We start from the raw sequence: 22,385 nt of genomic DNA on the forward strand, positions 1-22,385 counted from the left end.
AGCAATAAAAATTAGATGATTTAAGCTTAAAATTCGGAATAAAAATGACATATAAGCTGGTATACGACAAAATAAATTTCTAGGAACACTATAGCTAGAATTCGTGCTTGTCATAGGCTTATTCTAACCAGAAACATGACCGCATGATATCAGATTCGGTGACTGAAAAAAACATCGAGAAAAAAGTCTTATGCAAGGTAAAACACTACCCATTATGAGCTACCTTTTAAATCTGCAAGACAAAGTACTGCAAAGTTCTGTTACAATTATATTGCTATGTTCATTTATTTAACCAAAAGGATGAAATCATTATAGGGACCATAGTTATTTTTTTTCCATATGATATCCACACTTTTACAAATTTCATGCAATTAATTAATCATGAATAGCCCTTAATTATATCTATAACTAATTCCTTGTGCCATAAAGTAGCACCAATTCATCTACAATCTGGATCAACAACACTTCCAGAATCTGTCCCCCAAATTGGACACATATATCCTCAAAATCTTCCAACTTCAAGATCTGGCCGTCCGTCCAGTCACAATCGATCTCGTTCACACTTTCTTGGGTCAACCTAAAGACTGCTTCCAACACATTTGCGCACTCATTTCTCGCTTTCTTCTCGTGAGTTTTGCTCTCGGTAATTGGCCTGATTTCTCCATTCTTTTGGGACGAGGAATGTTTCGTTGAACATATTTCGTGCGATGCTTCACCTACAATTAGACATGAAATCAAGAGAAAATTCTTCAAAATAAGAATGTCGACATGGTGTCAGACATTCGGCACTCCAAGAAAACCTGATTAAAAATATACCCATTACGACCAAATTTTGAGTAACTAGACGATCATGATCCTACAACGCTTTTTGAAAATTTTACGCCATAGTCGATTGCATACCTCTTCCGGTTGGTTCAGGATGTATTTTCTTGACGCCATACACATTTTTCTTCTTCACTTGCTTCGTAGTTGGCCTTCTTTCTCTAGAATCCATTGCTGATTTGTTGATCACTGCCCTTCTTTCTTTCAAATTTACCCTCGTTCTTCCATTAAAATCTTTCTTAGGAGTCGCCGAACCCGACTGAAGCTTAGTGCAAACTGATCTTCTCCCTTCCCCCGTCTCCATTTTTCTACCTTCAGGCAGCTTCTTGTTTACTGTTCTCTCTATAAACTTTTCAGCATTTCTAGATTTTCCCCTGACCCTCTTCTCCATTTTCCCTTTCTCATATATTACGCTGGTCTTTCTTGCTACAATCTGCTGCTGATCTTCTCCGCATTCCACAGTTTCATATATTTCCTCTAATGGGAACACTACGCTAAACTTATCGTCGAGTGCCAAAAGAGAAGGTACTTCTTGAAACGAAACAGAGGTTCTAACCCTCCTGTGCCGACGGTGACACCCTTGATGTACTGGATCGAATTGCGAGAGAAAATCGATGGAATTCACCGACCTGCTTCTGAAGTAAGAACCCAAGGTTTTCGAATTCTGTCTGGAAGACAAAGGGCTCGCTGGAAGCGAATCCAACCCCATTAATCTTGCCACAACTCCTGGCTTCGACGACGCAGCAGCTTGTTTATCCACATGATTATAAGCCTCAGACCCCGAACATTTTTCCGGGTTTCGACAATCGATCTGCGCCGTGCACGACTTGATATTGAACTGGTCCGACGGATGTGTCGGCAGACTGCCGGTGCAGAGCAAGCCGCGCAGAATGCCGGAGAAGCATTTGGCCGGAGTCTGATTCTCTGATGAAGTACTACTACCACTACCTTTCATGGCAGAGAATTCACACACAAACAAATTATTAAACACACAATGGATCGGAGGATGAATATGTAGTGTTTTAAAATCCAAAAAACCCGGAGCTAAATTTGGATTGAGTGAATAAAATGGAAATCTGATGAATTATTGGAGGGTAATTGGGTAGTGAGAATTGATGGGGATGGAATGGATCGTTATTTTATCGGGGAAGATGCCAAGACTTTTTTGCCTTTGGATTCACACTTGCATGGAGTTGGTATTAGTCTCTATTGAGTTTTATGTTAGATCGTCTCACGGATCATAATTTGTGAGACAGATCAACCCTACTCATATTCACAATAAAAAGTAATACTCTTAGAATAAAAAATAATATTTTTTCATGAGTGACCCAAATAAGAGATCTGTCTCACAAATACGACCCGTAAGACCGTCTCACACAAGTTTTTGTCTACCGACAGTGACAGAAATGATAACAACTTTCCTAGCCAAAATGTAGGTAGAGATATATTTGTTGATTAATAAACAAAAACGAATTGACACAAAGAGAAATCACTACCAAAAAATTTACCATCTTCTAAAATAATGCCTACACTAGAAGAATCTGGTTATCAATTGTTCAGAACATCGATAAACACAAAAGCATCGGATTCCAGAATGATGTTGAAATAGTCCAAGATTTTCATCCAAGTGAAAGCTTCTCCAATAATCAATTCTTCTGCCAAAATGGGGATGCCCTCACAAAGTTCCATACATTGGAGCTAACACTATACCAAGGGAATCGCGTACAACACAACCATAGCCAAAATGCGGTGAATTATCAATGACAGCAGCATCTACATCGCATATAATTTAATGATATGGTACTCTAAATCGTATATTGTTAAAGTACTTAGAATTGTCTTTATACAGAGTACTCGACGATTTCTCAAGTCTTATGTCATATTTCTCATTCATCGCATTGATGAAATAATCAAATCGAGTGATTGATCATAGTTTTTTTATAGACGATAAAGTTGGTTCGAGTTAGTTGGAGTAAGAGTAGTCTCCTCACCTCAAATCGATTTGGTTTATAAATGAAGTGAAAAGTGATATTTTGACATTAAAAAAATAATATTTTTTTTATGCATAGATAGAAATATATCGAAAATCGATGTCACAAAATTGACTACTGAGATAGTCGGCCTCATATGAATTTTGTATTGGAATAACTAGTATTTTAAGTTAGATGATCAGCTCGAAAAGATTTAATTAGTATTTACTACTTAACAAAATATAATGTTTTAATCGTTTTTTTTAATGAATACCATAGATAAACTACATCATATTTTAAAAATTATATGCCCGACAAATACTAGCTTTACTTAGGGGTGGGCGTCGGTCGGTTCGGTCCGGTTTTTCTCTACCACGGTTCGGTTTTTCGGTTTTCGGTTTTGAATATTTCTAGTCCAAAACCAAACCATTTTATTACGGTTCGGTTCGGTTTTTTCGTATTACGGTTCGGTTTAGACGGTCGGTTACATACGGTTAGCTAAAAGACTTAATCTTATATATATATATATATATATATATATATATATATATATATATATATATATAATATAATATAATAACAATATATAACTAATTAACTATGTAAACACCGAAATACTTGAATCCAACTGAATATTCAGTAATAGGAAATATAACAAAGTGTCAACAAGATCGAATGGAACTCCACGTCTGACAATCCCAAAACAGTTTGTATGGCCATCTCCTTCAAAATATTTGAACTTCCAATTATCAAATTCCAAAATCCTGTTTAGCAAAAAAAAAAAAAGACATTAAATTCATTACAATTATAAAGTGATTATGAATCACAATTTTGAAACAATAACTTAAACTTATTGAAATTAATTGCTAAGATCTTTCACAAAGTCATAAAAAAAAATCCTTTTTTTATGGAAAAAAACAATAAATTCATTACAACTAATAACAATAAGTGAAAATGCTTAAATCTAAAAATGCATCATCTTACCTTCCTATAATGATATTGATCCCAACCAGCCTTCTTCTACTTGTGTACCAGAAGATCCTGTGATTAAAAGTATCCTTTAGTATGAATAGTTCAGGGTTAGGTAGAACCTCACAAACAATAATTTTTTCAAACACAATAGCTTGGTGGAATTGTAGTATTAGTGTGAAATTGTAGTTCTGGACCAAAGCTACACAAGGCATCTTTATCTTTCAAAATAAAATGGAAGCTTATTGGCTTAGCAGTTTAATGCACCAAATACAAGATACATTAAGTGAAATTTAACTTACAATATTTCATGGAAATGTTTATATATTGGTTGTGCAAGAATCTCTTCCAATGCAAGAATCCCTTCCAATATTGATCAAATCTAAAAAAGTAAGAAAATTATTGTCAACATTAAATAACAAAATAATTTTAAAATAAAACATAAAAAAATACACAAATTTATTACCAGATTCAATCTCTTCAAGATGATCCAAGTATTCTTCTACTTTAATGGAGAAGATTCTTTTCGGAACCAATCTTGAAGGCAAATGAGAGCTTGCACTAATCGAGGTGTTAATGAACTTCTAAATGAATCTAGAACACGTCCCCCGGTGCTAAAAGCACTTTCCGACGCCACAGTAGAAATAGGAATCGCTAACACATCACGAGCCATCTCAGCCAGAGTAGGAAATTTGGAAGAATTAACTTTCCACCAAAGCAAAATATCAAAATGTTCATTTGCAACGTCAACATCTTCATCGAGATACCTATCTAACTCAGTCTTAGCATCCATATTTCCACTTTCAGCCTTATGTCTCAAGTATTCTTGTTGTATTAGTGTTCTTTTATGAATATTTCCTATGTTTATACCCGATGGCTCAACTTTACTAGTGGATGATCCTTGAGACATTTTTGAAGTGACCTTCCTATATCCTTCAAACAAAGAAGTCATATACAACTTTATTTCAACTCTTAATTGCTCCCCTTTCTCTTGCCCATACATCTTCGAAAGCACAAAAGCCACATAATCAAATTTGAAACGAGGATCAAGCACACATGCAATAAAAATCATCTATTCATTTTTTCTGGAGCACCCCAATATTTGTCAAATTTAAATTTCATCCTTTTTGCCATCGTAGCCAAAACACTGTCATCACTCTCTACCAACAACTTTAAAACACAAGAAAGCTCGCCAATTTCATGAAAGTAGATATTTGAAGTAACATATGATGAACCTGAAACTCTCAACGTAAGATTATAAAAGGCTTCAAGAAACTTCTCCATTTTTCTCACATTTTCCCAATCACCACTTGTCAATGCACCTACATCCTTTCCATCTTCACAAACATGGGTAAGAAGATGATCCAACAATCCAGGATCATGAATACCATAACTTACAAAAGCATTTTCAAATTCCAAAGCAACTTTCAACATCAAGTAAGTAGAATTCCACCTAGTAACAACATCCAAACACAATGACTTCTTACTTGTTATCTTTTCAAGTTCACAACAATCTTTGAATTTTTTAATCCTTGCAGGAGATTGTCTAATATATCTTATAGCTTGTCTAACTCGTCTCACAGAATCTCCAACTTCTTTCAAGCCATCTTGAACAATGAGATTGATTATATGAGCCACACACCTCACATGAAGGTGTTTACCATCCATCAAATTACTTCCCCATTTACTTAATTGGTTTGACATCTCTTTCACTGTAGTATCATTCGAACTAGCATTATCGACTGTGATAGTGAAGACCTTATCCAAACCCCAATCAAGCAAACATTTAGTGATAACAATTGCCATATCATCGCCTTTATGGCTAGATATTGGAGAAAAATTTAATATTCTTTTTTGCAAATTCCAGTTTTTGTCAATAAAATGAGCAGTTAGACACATATAATTAATTCTCTGTATTGAAGTCCATGTGTCTGTTGTGAGACAAACTCTTAGACATGTCTCCTTGAAAAAAAGCTTAAGATTTTTCTTTTCTTCCAAGAAAAGTTCAAAGCAATCCCTTGTAATAGTCCTACAAGAAGGAATTCTAAATGATGGTTGTATCACATTTATAAAGTGTCTAAATCCTTCCATTTCCACAAAACTAAAAGGTAATCCATCGACAAGTATCATCTTGGCCAAAGCTTTCCTACAACCTTCTTGATCAAATCTCCAAGCATTGATTGTTATATGATCTTTTGAAATGTTTTGAAAGGCTATTTTTGCTTGTTTAGTTTCCACATTACATGGATATTTTTTACACTTTTTCAAATGAGCACCCAACGATGAAGTATCATTTAAACTTGAATCGGCAGCATAACTTGAACCACAATAATTACATTTTGCTCTACGTGTCCCATTAGAATCCTCATATTTCTCAAAATGTTCCCAAATAAGAGATCTAGGTCTTACAGATTTTCGCTTTTTCCCAACATCAACCGAATCTACAGATGACGAATTAGGAGCGTTATCATTTGAACTCTTGCTTTCATCGATCATACCTTCCTTTTCTGCCATCTATAAAAAATGAAACAAATTAACCAGTCAAGAAACAATATTAATGATAAACATTGCATGTGTGCCCTTGCAAAATCAAACCAGAAGTACTCCAAATAAAAAATTTAATTGCTGAATCAATATACAAACATATATGGAAACCATGAATCACGAGGTAGATATACAAACATATATGGAAATCATGAACTAATTATAGGAAAAATAAAAAAGAAAAAAAGAGCAATAATGTATCAATATATATGTATATAGAATGGACAGTAGGTATTGGCACCCATTTTCACAATACAGTAACCACAAGACCCATTTTCACGATACTTGATTAGTTCACTGGGCATCCGTGGACCGTGGCTGTGGGTGACCACAAGACCCATTTTCCTCTCTTTCCAGTAATTTTGTACATATTAAGATTCAATCAAAGCCCTTGATTAGTGGGTTCGATCAGGTTAAAGTATTCTAGATCTCAGACAAGAATAATCAGTTGCAAAAGAAATTATACCAAGAAGATATTAATTCTATATACTGAAAACGAATTAAGTTTAATTCTATATACAAAAAACATTAACATAAAAGAACTACAGAGAATGGAAGTTGTACCAACTCATAGCAGCCAACGATTGGCATCTAATTTTTCTGGTAAAGATGACTGAAATTTTGACATCAAAAGACCAACTTCCAGTATTTCTTACTTCATGGGCATAATAAATTAATAATATACCAATTCTTTAATTTCCAATCAACAATATATTAAGCATTATCCGAGATTTTGGCTCAACCCAACTTTAACCGATAATTTAAGTGGATTCCATTTTGTGAAAATCGAATCACATCAAATATAATCCAACAATTTTTGTGCGCATCTAGACAAAAATCAGATTCACCCCTCCAAAATTTCTGCTCCCCCCCTTGGAGTTTCAGAATATGTCATGGGTACTGGAGGAGGAGAACTAGAGCCAAAACCATGTTATTAAAAACGAAATTCGAAACAATAAAATAACTCATTTGATAATATAACTCATTCGAAACAATAAAATAACTTGTTGGAATTTGAGAATAAACGATTGGAATTTGAGAATTTGAGAATATTCCAAAATAACTCATTCGAAACAATAAAATAACTCTTCAAGCTATAAACGAGCGTTGTTTTGTGGTCTGCATACCTGTGGGCTGTGGACTATGGTGAGTGCCGAGTGGTGACTGATAGTCGTAGTCTCATAGACGGTAGTGGTGAGTGGTGGTGAGGAAAAAAAAACGTCGCCCTAAGAAAGAAAAGAAAACAGATTGAAAATTTATGGTTAAATCCAAATAGGCCCATAACCCATTATACAATATGGCCCATTATTCATAAAAGCCCTATACTTAACAATAACATGGCCGGTTCGGTTATTCGGTTTTTTGGGGGAGTAAAACCGAAAACCGAACCGAAAAACCGAATCTCATAAATTTTAAAACCGTAACCGACCGAAAAACCGATAAAACCGAACCATTTAAACCGAATTATTTATTTCGGTCGGTTTTTTCGGTTTTTCGGGTTTTATGCCCACCCCTAGCTTTACTATAAAAAAAATGGGATATGCCTTTGGCCTAAATTGAACTTTGGTTCACTGATGAATCAAAATTAAATTTTAGTATAATAACTTGATTTATGTGTACTCTTGTATGATGTTACATAACATATTGTTGCCATGAAAAAATTAACACTTTAAGAAAAAGATGCATGACTTATAGGTACGAGAAGTCATGTTATTATATATACTGGTACTTATTTTTGAATAATCACATGATTGAAATCTAATCTAAATTAAAACGAAAATGATATTTTTTTTCTTCTTATAAAGCATATAATTTGTTTATAATATATGTTATCAATTTATTGAAAATCAAAATGGAATAAAGGTAGGGATCGATGGATGAAAAGAGAATACCGACAGCATAATAAATGATAACAATGCACAAATGGAGTCAGGAAATGTTGACCCTCAACCTTTTTATTTCTTCTCCGCAGGCAGCCGGAGTTTTTGACTCTTGCTTTCATGGTCCACACACACATGTATCTAGATATCTAATGGACTCGGCAAGATGTGTTACATGTGCATATTGTGAAATGTCACGTCGATCGTCTACTCGTATATTTTTGCGAATTTCGAAAAATGTGTTTGAGTTGCTGTACGATTTAAAAGATTTGAGTTGCAACATTATCACTAACTATAGCTTTTGGGAAAGCGGCAAGCGCTCGATCCTACAATTTTTAAGATGTTAACCTGATATGTTGTATACTATACATTTTTATGATATATTATGATATAATAATATATCATAAAATAAGATTTGAAATTTTGAAGTTTAAATATTTTATAATGTTTGACCGTATGTTGTAAGAAACATGTTAAGGAAAATGATGGCGACGATCGAGAGCTTGATTTTTTTTGACTTATTAGTGGTTGCACACGAGAAAAAGTTGATAAACTTAGGAGAAAAACAGGTTAGGACAATTGGTATCGGGATTTATTGATTAAAAGGAAAATGGAAAAAAAAGTGGATATTGATAATTTAGTTTTTTTGGACAAAATTTAAGGATTTCCATATTCAAGATAATCCAAAATCTTGCGATTTATAGTTCTTCTGGCAATAAAATCCTAAGTTTAGGACGATGTTTTAAGCTAAGATTCAATTATAACAATCTTCTCTTTCAACTTGAAAAAATAAAAAAAATACTTATTGAATGTTATTTAATAATTAAGTTGGATCCATGAACTTCGTTTGATGTATTTATGACAAACATTAAGATGCCATGCACAAATGAAAGCTTACCTTCAGTATGTCAAAAACACAATAATTGGAAATGATATAAAATTTTACTACAAATTTCTTTAGTAACAAATTTAAAAGTAAATTTTTTTATATTTTTATCCACCATAAATTTAATTTAAGCTACTTGAACAATTTTAGTATTAAATAATTTTGTATGAAAATGTAGAGAATATACTAAATTTAGAAGTTTAAAAAAATGCAATAATTTTATATGTTATATGTGATGTGATTATTTAAAAATTCATAAAATATAGATAATGATAAATAAATATTTTATTAGAATTGGTTGTTGTAAAAATATTAAAAAAATCTCGGATAGGTTTTTATTAGGGGTGGCAAAATCAGACACGGCCCACCAACCTAACACAGTTCAACTCGAAAAAAATCAGGTTTGGGTTTGGGTTTGGGATTTTTGTGTCAGATCGGGTTGGACCGACAGCTGACCCGAAAAAAATGATCGGGTTGGATTAGGTTGACCCGAATTTTTTTTAAAAAAATATAATTAATAAATATTACCAATATTTTTATATATTATATGTATGAAAAAATATTTATTGTATATTTATATCATAAATTTTCTAATTTAATATTTATTTTGAACTTTTTTTATTTTTTAAACAATTGTTTATTTGATTGAATAAATTTATTTTATTTTTCAACAATTAAACTTTCAGATTTAAATCATATATATGAGGGATATTTTGTTATTATGTGTTTAAATTAAATATTTTTTTGAATTTTATTAAATTTTCTTTAAAAAAATAAAAAAAATTCAAAATCAGGTTATTCGGGTTGATCAAGTTAATCAAGTTGATTTGAGTTCGCGTTCGAGCTCCGGTTAAGAGTTTTCGGGTTGGCTCGGGTTCGAGTTGGGTTCGGGTTGAACAATTTTTTAATAGTACTGTTGCCCACCCCGACCCGACCCGACCCACCCAATCCACCCGAATTGACATATTTAGTTTTTATGCTTTTTTTATTGAATATAATAGGGAAAAAATTATAATCTTAGCTGAAGGGTTATTTTGGCTTATCAACAAACATTCCACGACACCAAAATTAATTGTTTTAAACCCTCGACCGTAGGTTGCAATTAGATTGAATTATTTGAAATCCAAGTTTTCGAATTTATTTTCATTATTAAATAAGTTAAATTGAGGAAACTCAAATCCATCACCCCTGCGTATTTACACTATAATCATGTTAATCAAAATAGATTTTAAAGGACTCCAAAATAATCTAAGGATCTCAAATGCATTGTGATTAATATAATTTTAATGTAAATAAATAGAAGATGTATTTGAGTTTCTTAAATAATAAACCCCATCCAAGTACAACTTTAAATATTTCGAAGTTCTCGTTTCTTGATTAGTTCAACTTAATTAAACGCTATTTGAATATCGATATGAAGAACAAATAATTAATCAACTACACATTCTCATACCTTGGTATAGATTTTTCCTCAAGCGACGCATACTAATTTTGAGGGATTTGATACGCTGACTTCATACTTGCTATGGACCCTAAGGAAGTGACAAGATTGTTTACTCAACTAAAACTGTCAATTTTTTAAATTTAAAATCCTACTATTTTTTTATTTAAACATTATTTCGAAAATTAATAATTAAAATCACTTAACATTTCCATATAGTCGAAAATTAATAATTAAAATCACTTAACATTTCCATAGCATATACATTAATTTCGTAAATTAATAATTAAAACCATTTAAAACCACTTAACTTTTTTCCGCAGGTGATGATGATATTGAGAGAGCTCATTTACGGGAGAAGACCCCAAAAGAAGCCCGACGATCGTATTTTCATTTTTTGCTACGGCCCAGTGATGAGAGTCGCTAACGCTCCGCCCCAGGTACTTGGTGAGCTAAGCTTCAAACGCTTTTCATCGACCATTGAGCTAGACTGATCAGTCGATCATATGATGATATGATTACAGCTAGTCACTTTCAAGGTCCAAACTTCACCCAAAAATGATATACAATGATGGAAAGCTTTACGATTTAATGATGATTTAATGATTTATTATTTATTTATGCTTACAAATTTATACTAGCTTATTTTAAATAAAATTATGATTTTGATTCATGTGCCTATATATATATATATATATATATATATATATATATATATATATATATATATATATATATATATTGCTATCCCATGGATGAGCCCACTACCCTTGGCCCATCCCTAGCTCAAATAAAAGACAAGCCCATCAAGGACCCAGGTATTCTCTTATAAATACCTGGTTTAAGCGTATGATACATCATTCAATATATTGTTTTCAACAGCACCCTTAGCTGCTCCCCCCATATATCCTCAGTCTCTGACTTGAGCGTCGGAGGGGCTAAGCCAGGACACCCTCCTGGCCCCCCTCCTAACGATCATATTTGTGATTTCAGGCTCAGGGTAATTTCAAAACCTGCGTCTGGACTAGTGACACTTGCTGGAAGCGGACCCTAAATTTCCCGTGAGTATCACTTGGCATCGTCTGTGGGAAAGTTTGAGTTGAGACGTAGAGATGATAGGCAAGAGAGGGAGTAGAAGAGCTATCTCAGCATCGTCGCGTCCTCAGAGGGGACCCAAACAATCTCATATTGAGACAGGACAGGAACAACCGCATCTTGAGACAAGAGAGGAACAACCTCGTCAAGAGACAAGGGTCGAGCAACCCCGTCCTAATGAAAATTTGGGGAACTTGACCCTGGAACAATTGGGTCAATTTATTACCCAGACGGTGGACGAGGCCATGAAAAGGAATCAAGAGTCTATATTTGATGAACGAAAAGCCACTCGCCAGGAGCGAGAGGAGAATGCTGAGGGTCATCAGAGCAGGGTTGAAGAGACGCAACCCCTCCAAGGTGAGGAGTGTAATGCCCGGAAATTTAATCCCAGTAATCGGTAATTATTGATTTATAATTGATATGATTACGAAAGGATTAATCGGGACACGAAAACAAGACTACATGTGAACTTCAAGGGATTTGGACAGAATGTCTCGCGCCCGAGCGGTAGTTATTGACCGCCCGAGCGCGAGAGGATAATAAAATGAGGATTTGGGCAGAATGTATGGCGCCCGAGCGGTAAAGAATTACCGCCCGAGCGCCAATGGGTCATGAGAAAATCCTCGGGCAGAAACCTCCGCGCTCGAGCGGTCGTTTCTTACCGCCCGAGCGCGAGTCATGCAAAACGCGAATTTGCCACTTGGTCTTGTGTGCAACGTGGATATATATATATATATATATATATATATATATATATATATATATATATATATATGTACAAATGTTAATTATCAGATGAAAATCGTGATTTGAAGGGAAAGCTTACTTCTTGATTTTAGAATTCGATTTGTGAGAAATCCGTCCGTTGGATTTTGAATCCGACTTCAGTACTGAGTTCCTATCAACGTAGGCTACAACTGGACGTATGTTTTGCTACGTTTTGACATGTTTTGAAAATATGATATTGTCAGAATTGAATAGAATTCATATATGATGTTCTTGTCATGTTAGACATCATAGAATTGAAGTCAGATTGAGAAACGGACCGTTTATGTAATTGTTATGATTTTTAGATTCGATTTGACTGAGAATTCATATCATAACTGTATGGTTATTGAGATTATGACTGGTATCGACATTGATTATGAATTCGGGTATTATATCTGTGATGTTAGGACTGACGGGGTTATCGAGACTGTATTATTATACCGTCGAAACATCAGTTAATTGATATTGATCGGATTCAGTAGCGATTTCGATTATATCGTGATATTGTCGATATGGATTAGATTGTATCTTGATTTGATATCGATCAGCATATATTTCGATTTGAATATTGATCAGAACAGGTATTGAATTGAGTTGTATATTGATATTATATCTGTTCGGTATGGTTATTACCAGATTGAGAATGGACCGAGATAGAGTCGGGAATTCTTCTTCTTCTTCTGAGCGAGGAGATAAAGGTATAAATTAATGTCGAATTGGGATTGAACAACTCGAGTGAGGTTTGACTCGAGTTTCCCTAAATCACATACTTTATTTTATTGCATGGATATTTGCATTAAATTGACTTATGTACTTGTTCTCTTGATATTAGATAACAGGTATTAGACAAGTTATCTTGTGACAGAAGTGCCGGATAGTGGTGGTATCGCCACGGCACATTTCACGATGTCTCAAGATAGGATGCTAGTGATAGAGCTACAGTCCTTGACGGTTAGGTCAGGATACTGGATGTTTGGTTATATCGAGTAATGGAATCTATTACGGAATTCGATATAGGAACACCATATTTGGTTATATCGAGTAAAGGGTATTGGAATTCTTCTATTACGGAATTCGATATAGGAATACCAGGGCACTGGTTATATCGAGTAATAGAGATTATGGTTCCATCCTTTACGGAATTCGATATAGGAATACCACATCTGGAAACCGGGATCCCTAGACTAGGATTGAGTCTAGTCTGAATGATGTAGCTACGAGTATTGTCGACAGTTTGATATTGATTATGTTCCTGATATTGGTACATGTTTAGAATAGGAATTATTCTTGATATTGAATTATGTTCCTGATATTGGTACATGTTTAGAATAGGAATTATTCTTGATATTGATTTATGTTCCTGATATTGGTACATGCTTAGAATAGGATTTATTCTAGATATTGAATTATGTTCCTGATTAGGGTACCTGTTTAGAATATGATTTATGCTTGTTATTGATTTATATCATGATGTTGATATAGGATATGATTTTTGTTATATGCTCTTATATGATTTATATGATTGCATGTATACATGATTTATACTGGGATATTTATATCTCACCGGAGTTATCCGGCTGTTGTCTTGTCTGTATGTGTGCATGGCAACAGGTGGGATAGGAGCGGGGTCAAGAAGAGAACGAGGCTGGACTAGATAGCGTGGAGATCCGGGCTTCAGAAGCAACTTAGGATTCAGCACTGATATGTAGTTGAACCTAGTTGGATTATTGTAGATGACATCAGATTTGTATGTTCATGTTTAACATGTAATTGGATTTTAATTACATTACGTTTCCGCTTTGCATTTTAAAAGAAAAATTTTTAGACCCTGTTTATTATGAATGATTAAATATTCCTAAAGACGATTAAGGAATGGATTAGCGTCCGGGTTCCCACAAGGAGAATCCTGAGATAGAGGAGATGTGGAAGGAGATAAGAATGTTGAGGCATCAATTGGGAAACAGAGCTCCAATGTCCAAGAAAGAGAGTCCTTTTTCCCCCGCCATTTTGGAGGAAGGGCTTCCTCCAAATTTCCGACAGTCAAACGTGGGAGAATATGACGGACATACTGACCCTGAAGAACACTTGGGGAGATTTGAGAATGCGGCTCTGTTGCACCAATATTCGGATGGAGTCAGGTGTAGGATTTTTCTGGGCACGTTGGTGAGGTCAGCCCAGCAGTGGTTTAACACTTTGCAGCCCAACTCTATACGTTCTTTTGAGGACTTCTCAGCTGCCTTCTTGCACCGATTTGCTAGCAACAAGAGGCACCAGAAAAATTATTGGAGCATGTTCGTGATGAAACAGCAAGAGAATGAAACTTTACGAGAATTTGTCAAGCGTTTCAACAGTGCAGCGCTGGAAATACCAGCGGATACTCCTAACATCATGATAAGTGCCTTCACACAAGGACTGAGGGGAGGGGAGTTTTTCAAGTCACTGGTCAAGAAGCCTCCGTCGAGCTATGATGATCTATTGTCTCGAGCTGAGAAATATATAAACTTGGAAGATGCCCAACGGTACAGAAGGATGGAGAACTGGCCCGGAGGAAGTACAGTTGAGGGAGTGGAGAAAGGAGGAACGAAGAGGGGTCCGGGGGAAAGAGAGGAGGACAAAACTAGAAGTAGAGGAAAATTCTCATCACATGTTCCCCTGGATAGGAGTCGTGTGAGGTGATGGAGGTGAGGGAGCTCGCGGGGAGGTGGGATAAGTCACGAAGGGTTGAGTGCAGTGCTAGATTTCCTTCGCGAGACAGACGAGAAGAATCCGCATCCGGGAGTCGACCGAGGTCTCGCCCGTCCCCTAGACGTGGTCGAGGCCCTCCATGGATAAATCAGGGGGTTGGGGAGCAGAGAGGGGAAGGTCGAGGTCAAGATGTCCTTCAGGAGCCCGTCGAACCGATGAGGGGACGAATGAGGATAACCACCCTACGAGAGGAATGATTCATATGATCTCGGGCGGTGCTACTGATGGAGACCTAGAACGAGCTCGGAAGGCACATGGGAGAAGGTTGGAGAACTTTGAGATATCTAGGGGTGCATATTTACCACAAGACCTCGTCATCAGCTTTGGGCCGGAAGACCTCCGAGACGTTGTGACTCGACATAACGATGCTTTGGTGGTGACGGCCACCATTGCCACTTAGGATGTGACAAGGATATTTATTGATAATGGAAGCTCCGTGAACGTCTTGTTCAAGAGCACGTTGGATCAAATGAAGGTGGAAGGATTTGAGTTTGAGCCGGTATCCACCCCGCTTTATGGGTTTGCAGGACACGCTATCCCGCCTTTGGGTCAGATTGTTCTTCCCCTATCCTTAGGGACTGATCCTCGGTGGATAACAAAGATGATAGCCTTCACCGTGGTAGATACCCTGTCAGCATATAATGGAATTCTAGGACGGCCATCCCTGAAAGATTTTAGAGCTGTAGCTTCCACTTATAATCAGAAGCTTAAGTTTCCTGTGGGAAAAAGAGTTGGAGTCATGTGCGGGGACCAAAAAGCCGCGCGTCGATGTTATGAGCGGGTAGTGAGGGAGGAGGAGAAAAGAGCGCGTGTAGAGGTTCACATGATTAAGAGAGGAAGAAGTGAGTGACTTTGTCCCAGGGAGGTATAAGAGGAGCATAAAAGTTGGAGAAAGCGCAAGGCAAGGCTTCAAAGAGACCCTGAAATGCTTACCACCTCAGAAAATATTACTCTTGAATTTATTGCTGATGTATTTCATCTTTGAATTTTCCATGTAATCAGTTGAAATTCAATAAAATCAAGTTCTTCTTTTCAGTTCATGAATGGTGGTGTATTATGAAAGTGAGAAAAATTTAATTTTCCTGCTAAGGTATCATATAGTAGAGGAATTAGAGGGTGGAGGTGTTGAATTTTATTTTCCTACTATGGCATCACCTAGTAGAGGAGCAGAGTGCAGGGGAGAAATTAAATTTTCCTACTATGGCATCGCCTAGTAGAGGAACAAAGTGCAGGGGAGAAATTAAATTTTCCTGCTAAGGTATCACCTAGCAGAAGTGTTAGAGGGTGGAGGTGTTGAATTTTATTTTCCTGCTATGGCATCGTCTAGCAGAGGAGTTAGAGGGTGGAGGTGTTGAATTTTATTTTTTTGCTATGGCATTGCCTAGCAGAGGAGTTAGAGGGTGAAGGTGGAGAATTTTTGTTTTCTTGCTAAGGCATCGCCTAGTAGAGGAGTTAGAGATGAGGGGTGTTGAGTTTTTATTTTCCTGCAAGGTATCACCTAGCAGAGGAGTTAAAGGGTGGAGAATCTTTATTTTCCTGCTAAGGCATCGCCTAGCAGAGGAGCAGAGTTTATGATGAGAAAAATTTTATTTTCCTGTTAAGGCGTCGCTTAGCAGAGGAGTTAGAGGGTGATGGTAGAGAATTTTTATTTTCCTGCTATGGCCCGGCTTAGCAGAGGAGTTAGAGGGTGGGGGTGGTGAATTTTTATTTTCCTGCTAAGGCCCGACCTAGCAGAGGAGTTAGAGGGTGGGGGTGGTGAATTTTATTTTTCTGCTAAGGTCCGACCTAGCAGAGGAGTTAGATGGTGGAGGTGTTGAGTTTTTATTTTCCTGCTAAGGCCCGGCTTAGCAGAAGAGTTAGAGAGTGGGGGTGGTGAATTTTATTTTCCTGCTAAGGCCCGACCTAGCAGAAGAGTTAGATGGTGGAGGTGTTGAGTTTTTATTTTCCTGTTAACGTATCACCTAGCAGAGGAGTTAGAGGGTGGAGAATCTTTATTTTCCTGCTAAGGCATCGCCTAGCAGAGGAGCAGAGTTGGGGATGAGAAAAATTTTATTTTCCTGTTAAGGCGTTGCTTAGAAGAGGAGTTAGAGGGTGATGGTAGAGAATCTTTATTTTCCTGCTAAGGCCCGGCTTAGCAGATGAGTTAGAGGGTGGAGGTGGTAATTTTTTATTTTCCTGCTATGGCCCGGCTTAGAAGAGGAGTTAGAGGGTGGGGGTGGTGAATTTTTATTTTCCTGCTAAGGCCCGACCCAGCAGAGGAGTTAGAGGGTGGGGATGGTGAATTTTATTTTCCTGCTAAGGCCCGACCTAGCAGAGGAGTTAGATGGTGGAGGTGTTGAGTTTTTATTTTCCTGCTAAGGCCCGGCTTAGCAGAGGAGTTAAAGAATGGACGTGGTGAATTTTTAATTTCCTGCTAAGGCCCGACCTAGCAGAGGAGCAGAGTTTGGGAGGAGAAAAATGTTATTTTCCTGTTATGGCGTCGCCTAGCAGAGGAGCAGAGTGGAGGAGGAGAATTAAAATTTTCCTGCTAAGGCATAGCCTAGCAGAGGAGCAGAGTTTGGGAGAAATTAAATTTTATTTTTCCTACTAAGGCATCCATAGTAGAGGAGCAGAGTTTGGGAGTAGAAAAATTTATTTGGTTTGTCGATAACGAAAGATGTTTGCCGTTGCGAAAATTATGGGGATCGACCTGCCCGGTCAGGTCGTGGGGGTTTGGGGGAAATGCCCCCAAAAGCTCTTCAGAATTCGCAAGGGGCGGAGTGGTGGCGAGGCGAGGGTGTAGGGGTGAGGGCGAACGGGTATATGTATGGGCATTGGGCGAGCCCTCGGCGGGGACGAGACGGGTGCTAAGCGAGCACAAGGCGGGCGTTGGGCGAGCAGGCTGTGTGTGGCGAGCCCTCGATGTGTGCGAGGGCTTGTGCTGAAGGTGGCGAGGCGAGCGGGAGAGGCCGAGCGTGGCACTTGCTCGGGCAAGGAGAGGCGACGTGAGGTGAGCTGGGGGCGCTGGGCGAGGGCGAGGCGCGCTCGTGCGGGGGCGGCGAGGCGGTGGGCTCGGCTGGGGCGAGGCGAGCGGGAGAGGGAGAGCGTGGCACTCGCTTGGGCGTGAAGAGGCGGCGTGAGGCAAGCTGGGAGATGGCGAGGGCGAGCGTGACGCTTGGCTAAGGCGAGTAGCCGCGCTAGGCAGGACTGCACGGTGAGGGCGAGGCCTGGAACGTGCGCGCGCCGGGCGAAGAGGGGCGAGCGTGCGGCGCGACTGGTAGCACGGCGAGCATGCGCTAGCGCGGGCGTGCGTGCAAGGGCTAGCGTGCGGTGGTCGGCGTGTGTGCACTGCTGGGCGAGCAGGAGTACGTGCAAGGGCTACCGTGCAGGCAAGGTCTCAAGTGTGTGCTCAGTTGGGCGAGCAGGCGCGCGCGACGAGGGCTCGACGTGGGCTTGCGGAGAGGATTTGTGGAGGGGTGGAGGGCTGGGAGGCGAGGGCGGGGCTTCGATACTGTCGGCTGGCAGGCGAGGGCGTAGGACGTGCGGGCGGCCGAGCAGAGGAGGTGCACGCTCGGGCGAGGCGTGGGCAGGGTGACGAAGAAAGCGCGTTGAGCGTAGGCGGAAGAGAGCTGCAAGATTGCAACTTGATTTCTTTCCAAATTTTTGGAGACTGACAGATGTCGGGAAGAAAATTCACAACTCGCACCCGGTAACCCGAGAACAACACAACTAATTGAACTTCGAACCTGCGATTCAGTTCGACTCGGGAGGGGGAGACTGATGATATCTCATGGATGGGCCCACTACCCTTGGCCCATCCCTAGCCCAAATGAAAGACAAGCCCATCAAGGGCTCAGGTATTCTCTTATAAATACCAGGTTTGAGCGTATGATACAGCATTCAATATATTTTTTTCAGCAGCACCCTTAGCTGTTCCCCCCATATATCCTCAGTCTTTGACTTGAGCGTCGGAGGGGCTACGCCAGGACACCCTCCTGGCCCCCTCCTAACGACTCACTATGTTTGGATGGTTGCATGTGAGGATGATTTTGAGGGATGCTCTGACGCTTGAGTGGATCGAGTCCGGTATTACACTCCCGACGAACTTAATTTTTCCGCATTTACTTAGTATTTAAAGTTTTACGTAAAGATTTGAGAATTATCTATTTAGAGATTCTATGCTTTATTTTGAAGTCTGGTTTTGGATTATTTTAAAAGTTGATGTATGATTTTGGTGGTTGATGATTTATAGATTTTTATGCATTTAAAATTTTTTAAATGTGGATTATTTTTATTTTTTATTTGCAAACATCAAATGTTCCAACACGGAGAGTACTAGGGCTAAAAAAATCTGTACACTTGAAAGATAAAAAAACGTTAGTGGAGCACCAGAAGGTTTGCCGACGTGGCTACTCCGACGCAAAAGTCAGCCAAGTGTTTTCGCAAAGGAAAATATATAGAGAGTGTGCTTTGCAGTGAAAAATATTTAAATGCATTAATATCAAGTAAACCTGGTATTTATAAAGGAGAAGTCAATTATGACTTGTTTTCAGTTATTGGTTGTTACTCATGCCAAGATGATTGCTCATGTCCTGGTCCGTGGCACTGCAAAATCTGACAACTCATACTATCCCTGGTCTAGTCACATCATCACTACATGCACTGAAAGACTTGACAATAATATTGAATCATGGCATCTCATACCTATGGACCCGAGAGTGACATATGTACCAAGGTGCTCGGGTAAGTGAAGACTTGTCCTCTAAATCTCATTATATTTCTCGGGCTTAGACTATTCGGGCTCAGCTGAGAGCCCGGGCTCATCTGGACATTTGGTATGTTCTGTTTCCCTAGTCCTCGTGAATCCGGGGATGTGCCCAGGTTCGTGCTTCCCCAGCCTGCTGATTTCACAATGGCCCAAGCTCTAAGATGACCCGGGCACTTCGAGGGTATCACCACTCCCTCCTGAAGTAGTCAGGCTCGAATCCTACTCCCTGTCACAAGTGATCAAAATTGGGCCTGGGTGTGAGATGAGTTTTTTTTTAAAAAAATTAATTGTGTTAGGTCTGATGTCAGAATTAGGGAAGCCCTAGCAGTCGAACATGTAAAAGTTTGACAAGCGTCGATTCATATTTTGGGCCTGCCTGTTTTGTTAATCTCATCCATCCATCTATCCTAAAATTTACTGTTGAGATCTTACTCTCCCGAGTATAATTAGATATCTATTTCCTCATTTCATCTTTTGCATCCTTGCGCTCTCGCTCTCAAATTCTCTGAGATTCTAGCAATCCATGCTCATTCTCTGGCGAACTTCACGTCCTCCGAACATCCTCTTATCCTTAAAATCCGTAAGTTATATATATTTTTTCAATATGTCGAATTCAATTTCTTCAACCTCCGGAGCGAATGTGCATGGCTCATCTGATTATGAGTCTATAGCGGTGTGCTCTAATTCTCCCCCTAGCTCCTTCGCTACCTCCAAAAAACTTGTTCTCACCCTTCCCATAAAAAAATCCTAGAAACAAAAAACCACTTAACCGAGATCTGGAAAACCGTAAGGGAAAGGCCCGCGCCCCAGACAATCCCAGTCTGACACCCTGAGAGCTCAATGTTTCTCTACCATAGTATGTATCTTGTGCCCAAGGGCTGACGAGGACCTCCGAATCCTCGGGTATATCCCTTTCTATTATTTTATCCTCATTCTTGGTCCTTCGGACATGGCTGATCAACCCCCATTTGGTTTCGAAACATTTTTCTAGTATCAGGTCCCTAGTGTCCTTTGATTTCCCATTCCCCTTTTCTACATCGAGGTGATCCACTATTTCAGGGTCCCTATAAAGTAATTTCACCTCCAACTCTTTCCGGATAATGGCCTCGGCCTATGTCCTCTTCAAGATGCACAATCTCCTATTCATTCTTCTTATTATTCATTACTTATTTACGTGAAAATTTGGAAATAATGCATTCTCTCTGTCTGTCCGCTTGAATAGTCGATTTCTTGATGACATCACATCCCCTCTAAAGGGATGAAAAGGACGCTACTTCTTAATCCAACTCCCTTCCTCTCCCAAATGCCTCATCAACTTTCTTCCTAAACAAGCTCTCCAACCCGAGCTTCCTAATAACTATAAGACTCAGGTGCCCTATCTCCAGAGTCAGGAACTTGTGGAAGCGAATAAATTTTATTCTTCTCTACTTATCTTGAAATATAACTTAGTGACCTATGGGTTGAGTTCCTGGACTGAGGACCCTAATGAAAGGGAGATAAGGAATTATGCATCTTGGGTGCCCCACCTAGTAATTCTAAATTTATCTCCTTCTTGAGTTTTACTTTTTATATAAAGTTATTTATATTTTCTTTTCTTTTGTAGGTGACCTCGAAAGGCAGAAGGCTTTTGCTAAGAAAGGGTTGTAGAGAAGGCGGTCGAAGAAAATAAAGGGGTTACCTGGAAGGAGGCAATAAAGAAGAAATCTTTAGCCTGGCAGGCGACTAACGAATCCCGGGCTGTTGCTGAAGCTCAAGCGTCCGAGGAGAGGCATATTGATGAAGCCCAGGCAGAGGGCGATGTTGGGGAGAAGGCTAAAATTAATGACAAAGGGACCGGGTAGCTCCCCTCGGGAATTCTGAATATCACATTCCTCTCTTCCGGAGGAAGTGGCAAACAATGGTCATCCCCAGGATGATTATTCTGAGAGACATCGAGGACGGAACCCAAGATTCCTCTCGGAGAGCTAACTTCGTCCCCTGCTTCTCTGCACAAATACCGGCCGAGCACCATTGAGCTGGATCGAGCCTGGCTCTTGCACGAAGAAGCAGTGATTGACCCGAGGACAACCTCGAAGGTAGGCAACCAGTAGTTGGAGGTGGCCCATGCCAATTTGTAGATGGCAAAGATAGAGGCTGAAGCTACTAATGCTCGAGCAAATTTACTGAGAGACCATCTCTCAACCTCGGAGGCGCGAGCCCAATCCTTGGTTGAAGAGCTTGATAATCACAACGCCCGAGCCACAGATGCAGAGGAGGTTCTGGCCAACCAGTGGCAGTCCGAGGAAGAATGGCGAGCTTCCTTCCTGCAATCCCTCGAGTTCAAAGCAACGGTAGAGGACAGTGCATACTCCTTTTTCAAGACCGGGTTTCACAAGTGCTGAGATAAATTCGAGGAGGCCAGCCTTTTCCCAGCGTATAAGGAAGAATTCCCAAACTTTGATCGAACCATTGATTCATTGCCTAAGGAAGATGAAGGGGCATGAGGGAAAGATGCTAAAGTCGATGGGTCTGAGAGACC

General features: G+C 39.0%; 3 protein-coding genes across 3 annotated transcripts; 1 reads left to right on the plus strand and 2 right to left on the minus strand.

The window, feature by feature from the left end:
• Positions 1-221: 221 nt before the first annotated feature.
• LOC140818128 (uncharacterized) lies at positions 222-2,020 on the minus strand. The gene is made up of 2 exons (XM_073177986.1): positions 901-2,020; positions 222-716 (listed from the first exon to the last, which is right to left on the minus strand). Exons 1-2 carry the CDS (start codon positions 1,775-1,777, stop codon positions 409-411), a joined length of 1,185 nt encoding a protein of 394 aa, XP_073034087.1. The 5' UTR covers positions 1,778-2,020; the 3' UTR covers positions 222-408.
• A 2,809-nt stretch (positions 2,021-4,829) lies between these two features.
• LOC140818004 (zinc finger BED domain-containing protein RICESLEEPER 2-like) lies at positions 4,830-5,567 on the minus strand. The gene has a single exon (XM_073177799.1). The coding sequence runs from the start codon at positions 5,565-5,567 to the stop codon at positions 4,830-4,832; it is 738 nt and encodes a 245-aa protein (XP_073033900.1).
• An 8,728-nt stretch (positions 5,568-14,295) lies between these two features.
• Positions 14,296-15,051, plus strand: LOC140818005 (uncharacterized). Its single transcript, XM_073177800.1, has one exon. The coding sequence runs from the start codon at positions 14,296-14,298 to the stop codon at positions 15,049-15,051; it is 756 nt and encodes a 251-aa protein (XP_073033901.1).
• The last annotated feature ends 7,334 nt before the right edge of the window (positions 15,052-22,385 follow it).

This window comes from Primulina eburnea, chromosome 17 (assembly GCF_022965805.1).
Source record: "Primulina eburnea isolate SZY01 chromosome 17, ASM2296580v1, whole genome shotgun sequence".
In the NCBI taxonomy this organism is placed as follows: Eukaryota; Viridiplantae; Streptophyta; class Magnoliopsida; order Lamiales; family Gesneriaceae; genus Primulina; species Primulina eburnea.

Bases quoted from the DNA above. Each gene is read 5' to 3' on its own strand.
- LOC140818004 (XM_073177799.1), bottom strand. From the start codon at position 5,567: ATGGCAATTGTTATCACTAAATGTTTGCTTGATTGGGGTTTGGATAAG.
- LOC140818128 (XM_073177986.1), bottom strand. From the start codon at position 1,777: ATGAAAGGTAGTGGTAGTAGTACTTCATCAGAGAATCAGACTCCGGCC. The intron at 717-900 runs GTATGCAATCGA...GTCTAATTGTAG, and splicing joins TCCTGAACCAACCGGAAGAG to GTGAAGCATCGCACGAAATA.
- LOC140818005 (XM_073177800.1), top strand. From the start codon at position 14,296: ATGTGGAAGGAGATAAGAATGTTGAGGCATCAATTGGGAAACAGAGCT.